Source organism: Labrus mixtus, chromosome 13, assembly GCF_963584025.1.
Source record: "Labrus mixtus chromosome 13, fLabMix1.1, whole genome shotgun sequence".
Taxonomy (NCBI): Eukaryota; Metazoa; Chordata; class Actinopteri; order Labriformes; family Labridae; genus Labrus; species Labrus mixtus.
Window position 1 is genome coordinate 27,979,582 of NC_083624.1, and position 10,762 is coordinate 27,990,343.

Below are 10,762 nucleotides of genomic sequence, written 5' to 3' on the forward strand. Positions count from 1 at the left end.
ACATCAGTCGAGACTCTCCAGCTAATCTTGGGGTTGCTTCCCATGAAGACCAGCCCCCGTTCTCCTCTTTGTTTCCCCCAGCTGCTGGGGTTTCTTTCTCTGGGTTGCCCCTGTCGCTCCTATTGTCCTCCTCCTCATGCTGTCAACCTCTCACCCCTGACCCCAAGACTTTACCCTTATTCAAACCCCCCGGCTCTCCCCTCATTAGAAGGAGCAGAAACCCTCTTCTTTTAGCACCAGCCAGTCAGACCCCGTGGTGTAAGGATCCATCGACAGCACTATGACAACAGAGCAGAGGTCACAGGGATCTCTTTAATGCCATTGTTCCAGAAGTTTCTCCTCTCGTGTCTCAAAGTCCTGGCTCCCTCTTGTAGATTGTGGAAGAAGGGAGCGTCTGCAGGAACCTGAACCTGACACCTCCACCCCTGCAGAGATGTTTTTCCTCCTATTCACGAGAAAACGGTGAAAACTAAATGATTCACAATAGGTAGCAAAAACAGTTGACTTTGAGAGAAAGACAGAGGCTAATCTCTCTAGTGGTTGGTGTATACTCCACCCTGGTTGACCTCTGCCACAGTGGGTCAGTATATCACTGTATTGCTTAAAGCACTGATGGGTGGATTTCCAACAGCACTGTAATGACATTTTGTCTATCAACAACAACATTATGGAGCATAGTGCGCAAAGTAGAGCCCATTTATGGCACCGTCAAAATGCAGCCACTTCCTCATTATCAGTGTCTAAACATTTACACGGCCAGGAATGCATTCAGTGCACACACCATCATTCTAATGATGCGGATGTTTGTGTAGATGGAAACACTTGATGCACACTGTATACAACTCGCATTCAAACATTGCTATCAATTTGTAGGACTAGAAGTGCATTTATTTAAACAGGACTTTTGTATTTACATGTTTTGACCAAGTCATGCATTGGAAAACATCAATCCATATGTGAGATTTCAAAATGTCCAATCTTTAAGGGGATGCATGTAACACACTATTCATTTTGTAGACCATTTGTTGTTGTTGTTGTTGCTTTTCAAAATAATGTATCTGTCGGCATAGAAAGGAACAGGAAAAGTCTTGACAAGCCATACCACAAACGAAAATCACCTTTAAAACAAAAAAGAAAAGTATGCTCTGTTTTAAGCATTAACATAATAAATCTCGAAAGTCACATATCCACAAGTTTTCACATATTGCCCTGCCACATTCCTTCACAACACAACATTTTATTTTACAGCTGTGGTGCTCTATTGTTACAGTATTGTTTTCTCAGAGGGCAGGGTTCAAAAGCTAAGATGACTTGTGAGACCTCTCAGTGGTGTAGCTGTTATATTAACACTGCTAACAGATCTCTGCTCAGGTCTGCGTCTGGTTATGGGGTCAATGTGTTTTTCAGACAGAAACATCTGGGATTTCCTCTCCCCTTAAGGTCGGTATCTGCTATTTTCTCCTGCTTTTGAGGCAAACCAACTGGAGGTTACCCATTGGCCTTAAAAGTGGTGATAATGGTGAAAATGATAAAAATGTCACAGATACAAATGGCTTTGTCCTGTGGGTACAGAGGAAGTTTTTTTCCTATAAAAAGTCTAAGTAAAATACATCCTCTCAAACCCCCAATAAGTCATAAGACTGCAAAGAAAACAGCCTCCCCAAATACACCTCCCTCAGCTATTGGGTTTCCTGCAGCTGTTGCTTTATTAAAGCGCAGCAATGCAGATTTTCATCTGCTTGGCAGAAGTGCCTCTTCCTGCCGATCAAGCCTTTCTCTGGAGAATAATAAGTAGACAATGAAAACCCTCACTTGGAAACTCTTTCTCTTAGATAGGAAAATGATTCAGTGGCTGGGTGGAGAGAGAGAGAGAGTGTTTATATCCAGTGGTCTCTAGCTCTGGTTTCAGGGTGTCACATGCAGTGCCACATCATAGCATCATAAGCACAGAGGCGGAGTCATGCATTTCCTGAAACATCTTAAGTAAGCACACAACATGTTGTGAAGAAATAAGTCCTCGTACCACTTAAAAAACATTATCTTCTCATATAATCCTGAATATAGAGGCAAAGAAAAAGTCATACAAGGCTATCCATCTTAATTGCTGCTTAATTTATCCCAAGCGTACCATTTGGCTGCATGGAAAAGGTCTCAGGCTGTCTGGCAGGGCTCTTCATATTTCTCACTGGTGTGCAGGGGTACCCCAGATGCTTTTGTCTTACGGTTGTTTAGCAGCTGCGGGGACAAAGAGCTATCTGTGGAGGGCTGAATACACTCAGTGGGCACACAGCCAACAGCTCAATCCTGCAGGCTCCCACCAATGAAAAGCAGACTGATGCATGCTGCTCTCACTTGTCACACATGATCTTTTTTTTATTTAACCTTTATTTTACCAGGCAGAATTGCTTGAGATCAAATGACCTCTTTTTCGAGCAAGGCCTGGCCATCTTACAGGGAAATCAGCTGTATGCCGCCCTGTTAGCCATTCTCATTTTAACCTGACAACTTTTACATCCGAACTGTGGTCACATCAAGCTTCTGAATAGTTCTCCTCATGGAAGTTTCAGAAACTTAGACACAGTTCTTGTCCACTTCCTCCCAACCATCTTAGCTTTTGCATCAAGCCTGATTAAAGGGCATTCAAATTTCTGTAGGTTTTTGAATGATGACTCTGCCATCTGAATTTGGGTTCTACTACTTGCTCCAGAGATGCACTTATTATGAAAATCAAGGCAGCTACCGTTACATCAAATCACAATTTAGCCGGTTAATGATATTGATATGTGATTTTTCCCATTACTTCTTCATAATTCTTAAAGGTCTGTTGAAAATTGGAGTATTTGAATAGTTGCTAGTAGTGTCATATCAAATGCATATTGCTGATCTTTTGCAAAAATGTTGAGGTGGAAAAAATAAATAAAATGTATCTTAGGGTGCTTTAAACAAACTACTTTGATGTGTCATCCTATAAGAGAGACAAAGCTCTTTCTCATTGGCACATGTGAAGGTAGTGGGAAGCATTGAGATGCAATGAGATGTGAAAGTGACTCAAATGGGAACAAGGGCTCTGATCTTTTGACTTTTAGTGTTTCTTTATCAGTATTTATAAAGTTGCACTTGTGTGTGACAGATGAAGTTGTATGAACAGAAGAATAAAAAGAACTTGAAGGTTAGTTTAAAACTAGAAGTGTTGAACTTTACACAGTTTTGGAAATTGTAAACAGAAAGGCCTTGGTTTCAGATGCTGTTTGGTCATCTGTCAAACACTTTGTCTGAACCCTAACCCGTCCCTTAAAGATATTCTATTGAGGCATTTGACCACAATCACTGGATCATTGCAATGGGTTTCATTGGTGGGGAAGTCAGTTACCAATTAGAAATGGAAAAAGGCACAGAAAATCCAGTTCGAGTTAGAGATCTGTCATAGGCCTATTAGTGAAACTTCTGAATCTGGTTTCAGTTTGTGACCATGGTTTTTCAACCAATGCCTGACCTACATGGTGGCCATTACAGAGTAGAGGTGTATAAGCAGCCACAGGCATCATTTTGTGTAGCACAACCAAACTGTTTGGTGACTGCATTGTGATCTATTAACTTGCTTACCCGAACCTAGCAAAGGGAATTAGGTCACGGTGGGAAACAATATTGACTATCAAATCAATGTCCCCTTTCATGTGCAGGGCTTTTGGTGCCATAGCAAAAAAATAAGGTCATACAGTAGTTGACAGTAGATAGCAGAAAATCCTGCAGTGAGGCTGAATGCCTGTTGAATGAGTGAGCAAACGTTGCTTTCACCAACCTTTTATTTCCCACAAACCTTCTGGAACAATCATCTGACTGTGAACAAAACACTGTTACAGATGGCAAATATCCCTCTCCACTTAGTTACAGTCCAACATATTGAAAAAAATGAAAATGTAGAGTTTATTATGCATGATCATGGCAGTTTAACCTTGAAAGTCGTGGGTGTTTGGGTCTGACAATTACAATAAAGGCCAGATTGTATCCTTGGCATACCAGGCTTCCTGTGCAGTTCTAAGAGCCTGCAGTCTTTGCATATAGGGTATTTTCAGATATTTAAATGTCATCGCTTTCTGTCACACGTACACACTCAAACGCACACACTTGCATCCCTTCTGTTCATCTGTGAATGGGCTTTTAGTAAATGTGACGGCCAGGACGCACACTTGAACAAACACCCCCACTCAGGAACTTCTATTCCTATCGTTTCATTTCACAATACTCAATGGTCCTCTTTGTTGTCTGAGGAGTTATTAAGCTGAACAAATGATCATGAGTATTCTGGCAGAGCTGCAGAGCTGATGACAGACCAAAAAGAAGACTGTAAAGGCAAAACAAACCAAGTGAGGATGAAAGAGGAAAGGAGAGATTAAGGAGTTTTAAGAGGAAACCATAAGGCAAAGCAGGAGATGAATGCAGTCTTGATTGGACTACGAAAAAGGAGTCTGTTTTTCCAAGCTGCATGGTTGCAAAAAGATCCGCAAGGGCCTCATCTGCAGCATAATTACAAAAGATGCTCGGTCATATCCTTTGCCAAATGGAAAGCAGCCCAGAAATCATGTAACTGACAGCAACTACCTCATTAAGAGGGGATATTCTCTGTAGGTAATGATCGTAATCCGCAAGATGAAAAAAAAACTATTTCGGACTTATTGATGGTGACATAAAGATGTGGGATCTGTTCTCAAAGGTTGGCGCTTACTTTATTTGGATTAAACCACCTATAAAGAGTCAGGGAATTCAAGGGGGACATCTCTTGAGGTGAACAAGCTTAGATCCGAACTAGCAAACACAAGAGAAACTTCTCTCTCTCTCTCGAGATCATCTCTGCGATGACTCATTCTCACATTCCTGTGTTTTTCTCGTCCCCAATTGGACACAGAAGCATGTGCATGACCTAAAGTTTGTCTCTGAGGATAACATCACCATGAGTCAATGAGGGGAAACTAATCTGGCTTTCTGTTATATCTCTGTCATTAGCTGACAAGTTGTTGATTCTGAGACCGCAAAAACACCTCCATTAGCTGTCAGGGGTCTTTCCTCCCCTCAGACTCAGGATGCAGGGTCACAGCACACACACTCCACTGCATGTGTGTGACAGTGAGACCTGCTAATGTGTGAGAGAAAATATCGGACACTTTCCAGACATCCTAGTTCAGATACAAAAAGGAACTAAGTGAAAAAGAAGAGTTTACATCTCCGATACACATCACAATCACACATGTAAAAATTATGATCCTGTGTTCAGACATCACAGAAGAACTGAATCAATCAGATAAGAAGTTCTCCAATATAATCAAGACATACTTAGCATTTGACACCACATTTATAACCTCTTGTACAACCAAGACAAGTTATTATCAAAGCACAACATCATCTGTGATTAACTCTGTCTTGAGAATTACTCTAAACAATGATGTAACATTGAACTTGGTTTGCATCCAGCGTTGATGGCCTTTTCCACAAGACCACCACATTGAATACAAAACAATCTGAGAAGCGGGTTCATGAGTTTCCATGAGGAAAGGCATTTTTCTCTCTTTATTTTCTTCTTTTTTTGCGATCAGGACCTGGCTCTCAGAGGAACAACAGACACTGTGTTCACAGTTGTGTCCATAATTTGCGACATCTGATTAGCTGAGTCTCCTGTCATGGGACAGTTTTTTAGTGCTAAGCACGTAATTCAATTGTGTCTGTAAAAACATTGAAAAAGATGGCTGATTTTCCAGACTGTATCTGACTTAGAGCCTCTTAACTGCTTTTCCACATGTTTCCTAAAAGCACTGCCAACAGGTTTAGTAAAAAATTGATATTAAGTTTGCTAATGTTTGACACATTTCTCCTCAATAGCTCGAGGGCGACAATCTGCATTATAGATTGTTAAGCTTCGGATGTAGCATGTCATTCTTTTCTGGCTAAAGTAATCAGCACATGCAAGAAAAGAACAGCTGTTACTCCAGGCCAACATTTTCCCCTTCAGATGTTTGGCTCAGTGACAAAATATCTACGTAGAACTCAAACCACATTTTTTCCCCTTGTGTTTGGTTATCAAGAAGGCTCTTGGGTTATTGGATAATTGTTGCAAGGCTAACACAAAGCAACTAAGATATTTGTAGAAAATGACTTGCTGTCTCCTCAGCTCATGCCAAGATTTCCTCCCACGTCCGTCACAGAGGCCAATGCACTGTTAAAGCATTCAACCACACAACAGGAAAATAGTGTGAAAAACACGAGGTTTCCCTGCAGAGATCAAGGTCACCATAAAATTAGTTCAGACTCAACTTAAACAACCCCTGATTGGCATCTTAACTTTGAAACTTCCAACACAATCAGCTGCAAAACATCCTGTTTAATTGGGGTTTCATGCAAACAGAAAATATATTTCTTTTGTTTTCAATGATTTTCATTGTAAAAATTACTCTCCAAAAAGCGGCCTTCAAAAAACTTTGAATATTAAACTGGAGCTTCAACAAGTGGACAATGCACAAAGCTTGATTGCCATGCAGCCCAATATCCGCTATGAGACAGTCAATGAGGGTCTGTGGGGAATGGGTTCACAGGGTATCTGCTCTGAAACATACAATTCACTGAACTTCTCTTTCTCTACATTAAGAGCCACTGAAGTGACACAAAGGAGCGGCTCCAAATTAGGAGCACAAAGACGCCTCTGTGAGAGCTTCAGAGCGAATTAATGAGCATTGATACACATTCGCACACAGTGTTCTTCCCTGGCCTCAGCTGCATCATCACAAACAACACAACTTAAAAAATGCAGCCTAAAAACCAACAAAAACTCAACAAAGCATTTTAGAATGGCAAATCTAAAGTACTGGCCCAATTCAACCTCACTTCTCTGCAAAATATCAAGTCCAAGGAAGAATGTTAGAATGGAAAAATTGAGTGTGTATCATCCGATCTGTTCTAAACTTTAAAGTTGCTTAACATCCATGGCATGAGCACCTCTATCCCACCATGCAACCCCCCCAGGTTTGTGAGCACAGATGGCCAACACTTGGGTCTGATTTTAACATAGCCTGGTACTCAGCTCTAACCCTTCAGATAGAGATTACAAGCTTTGGCATAAATCACAGCAGGCTTCAACTATGGAGCATCTGACTAATGCAATGTGTTGCTTATTAGTGTTTCCATTAACTTTTAGTCATTCTCCTCCAGGAAAACAACCTTTCACCTACCACTCAAACACTGCTTGACATCAACACTGTTGATTAATTCTGATCAAAGGGGGCTGATAATAAAACAGTTGATTCCAATGGTTCAGCTCTAAAGGCAGAGATATGAGAGGCCGTAGAGAGACACTAGTTGATCTGGTCCTAACACCTCCGCACACAGAGGGACAGCAGAACTCCTGATAGACTTAATCTCTCTAATCGCTTTCTTCAGCAGCCTGCTCTAATACCGTATCTCGTGGATCCGGGTCAGGTAAACAGCCCTATTTCATCAGCTGATATCAGTCCAGTTTACGTTGAACCAATCAACGCGCCCCGAAAGTTCAAGCGACGAAAACAAAGTAGTCTATCATAAGCGTGAAACGACATTCTTCGAGGTTTCGCTGTGATTTTTTTTTTGGTCACACTCACCCATTTTTCTAAGTTTCTCAGAGCGTCCGAAGTTCCTCGATCAGCTGGAAGTTGAGCCCTGGCTACTCTGATGCTGCGTCCTGGGATGCACACTGACTGCCTGGCTGCTCACTACACGACAGCCCGCGTGACGTCACCGCAGAGGGGGATTACTGATGGGAGGACGGAGCTGGATTGGGCTGCCCCCCCCCTCCCTCAACCCCTCCTACCTGTCAGCATTAGGGACGCAGCACTTTATCTTGAAGCACATTCCCATGCACAAGTGTCCCAGTTATGTTTAATGTAGAGATACACCTGGATTAGCATGAACATTACATTACCAAGAAGATACTCAAGCGAAGTGTCCTGCTATTGTTTAGCCCAATCACACATAAAGTCAATGTTAAAGGTGGAGTGTTATCAGGTCACTTTTATAGTTATAAGGACAAAGAATTTGTTTGTACAGTAAAACCAATAAATCTCATAAAAAGACTGCAATAAAGTTGCATCTATTTTCTTCACCCAGGTTGCCAGGTCAAATCCCCTTCCTCATCTCTGCTAATGTCTAAAACGAGATTCATCATGTAGCCAAATGCAGAATCTGTGGGCAAATTAATCTGTCAGTAGCCTTCTGGTTCTTGCTGTAGAATTGTCCACCATCATTTCAGCTGGCTCTGGCTGCAGACTAAAAAATAGTCTGCGTAGACAGCAATAAATATACCATGATGCAATCCTGGCTCCAGTTGGGGGACATGTGATGATGATTTAGCATAAATAAATCTCTATAAACATACATGCATATGAAACTTTAGCAAACAATCCACTTTCTGATGTTTCTCAACTCACAACTTTTCACGGTTCTCAATATTGATATAGACTTTAGACTTTAGACTTTATTGTTCCCGAGGGGAAATTCTTTTTCACAGCACCATTACTGTCCAACAGACAGGTCCCACTAAAGAACATTTATACACAAAAAAAACAGAGAATAACACAAACAAACAGAGTTAGACAACAGTCAAGAGTTCCCATTTCTGGCCTGTTCAGCGAGGCCTTTTGTTCAGGACCGTTATTACAGCGGGGATCAGGCTCCTCCCGAGGCGAGCCTTTCTGCACCTTAGTGCTCTGTACCTCCGTCCTGAGGGAAGTGGGGCGAGGTGAGTGTTCAGTGGGTGTGTCATGTCCTGTTCTATTGAGGTTGCAATGCGTGTGATGGCCCTGTTATTGAGTTCTGTTAGGTTGGGTGTGGGGAGACCGATTATTCTGGCAGCTGTGGTTGTGGTTGGACTTTAAACAGTGGCGACCTGCAGAAAAAGGAAATGGTGACTGAAATGTCTTTATTTTTAACCGCTGGCTTTACTGAAACACGGACAACAGTGAAACATCTACTATAAAAAGAAATTAGAATGTAAAGTAGTTTTTTAAGAAGTTTGACATCATTGGATTTAGGCACCATTCCATTTTCCTGCATATTTGCAAAAGTTCCAACATGGGAAATGGGTTTCACATCTTTTTTACTGTATAACAGATGGGAAGGATTTGAATCTGGATGGTTAGAGGAGACATTAAGAATTCTTGAAACACCTTCAGAACAGCTAACAAGTCAGAAACAACCTTTCTAAGGGTAACTTTTATCTAATCGAGAAACAGATTCTTAGTCCAGTGACCGTATCATTCCAGTGAACAATAAGGACAATCTGCGACTGGAATCATTATGCTTTCCTCTTTGACTCAAGAATCACTTGAATTTGACACTTATTCATGCTTTGAATGAATACATTAAAAATCAGATGTTTTCCCTTTCCCCCCGCAGGAAAAACATACATAAATAAGTACTCGAATAGAAATCTACTTAGCCTGTAAAAGCACCAAAGTAACATATTATGAAAACAATACTATGGATTCCCAAGGTGTCTGATGTTTGAAATGATTTCTGAGGATTAGAATAAACCTCACTTCTCACAAAAAATGATTCCTCTACAGAAACATTGTCAATCAGCATCCACCAATCCATCCAGTGAGCTGGTATCCGGTATCCAAGGAGTTCTGAGTCCCCCCTAATCCAGATCAGTCTTTTCACCGATGGCCAAGTGGCAGCTCTCAATGGGCTGTTTCATGGCCAAACAGGGCATCTGCCCAACATGGCAAACACAAAAGCCTCCAAAAGGCAAATATTTAACTGGTCAACTTCAGCGGTACAATGATAATATTGCATGTTTCCCTAAATATGTTCATTTCTAATTCACTTTGCACATTTATTCATTATTTGATATTTGTTCTTGATGTCTCTTTTGGCCTATGAATGCACACTTTTTTGTCATTTTCCATATGTGTTATTCATCTCTGTAAGCTTCCAGTTTGTATGCAAAGCTATTTATTTTCTTCTCATTTGCTATAAACCACATACAGTCAGGATGTATCCTGTACACATTATTTGAATCTTTCTCCTCTTTGGTTTAGTTTTTGACCTTTTCTCTGTGTGTACATGAGCTTTATGTCAGTGTGTGTGTGTGAATAGACGATCTGCATGGGAACATTCCAGCACAGGGCTGGCTGTTACAGGAGGCACAGCAGCTGGCAGACAGCAGGCAGGCATGCAACTGTTAATAGGGTGAACCACAGCAAAACAAAACACATCAGACAAAGATGGTATATATGGTCGAGTCGCTTACAGATATATACCAATCAAAACGTTTCACATTATCTGTGGATGTATTCTGCAAAAAACCTTATAGCAATCAGTGCTAGGTTAAAGACCATCTGTGTTATAGTTTAATTCAAACAAATCAAAATGGTACCTTAAATTACATTTTCAAGAAAAGGGGCCCTCAGCACATTTCATTGTCTAGCACTAAATCTGGCCCTGGACAGTTTTTTTGTTGATAGCTGTCAGCCCACTGATTTATTGATTGTTTGATGAGTGCAAACAAATATCTGAAATATCTCCAATACAGGCACACCATAAGACACATTAGTACTGTCTTAATTGAGTGTTTTTGCTTACCAAAGCGACAATATAAGGAGTCCCAGCCAAATACCAAACGGTTCTTGAATCCATTTTTCCTCCCTCTAATTGAAGTTGTTTCTCATTAAGCATAAGCACAGTGAAACAGGGCTGATGGAAGGAATTAGAGGCAAATTGAGGTAATTCTGCAGAGCCTAAT

At 41.0% G+C, this 10,762-nt stretch overlaps 1 protein-coding gene across 1 annotated transcript in view; it reads right to left on the reverse strand.

Annotated features, from left to right (window-relative positions):
* Window positions 1-7,778, reverse strand: part of gpm6bb (glycoprotein M6Bb) — a 30,828-nt gene extending 23,050 nt beyond the window's left edge. Inside the window, exon 1 of the mRNA XM_061054601.1 lies at window positions 7,620-7,778. Coding sequence (XP_060910584.1) covers window positions 7,620-7,623 — 4 coding nt within the window. The 5' untranslated portion in view covers window positions 7,624-7,778. The remainder of the gene's footprint in view (window positions 1-7,619) is intronic.
* Between the last annotated feature and the right edge of the window lie 2,984 nt (window positions 7,779-10,762).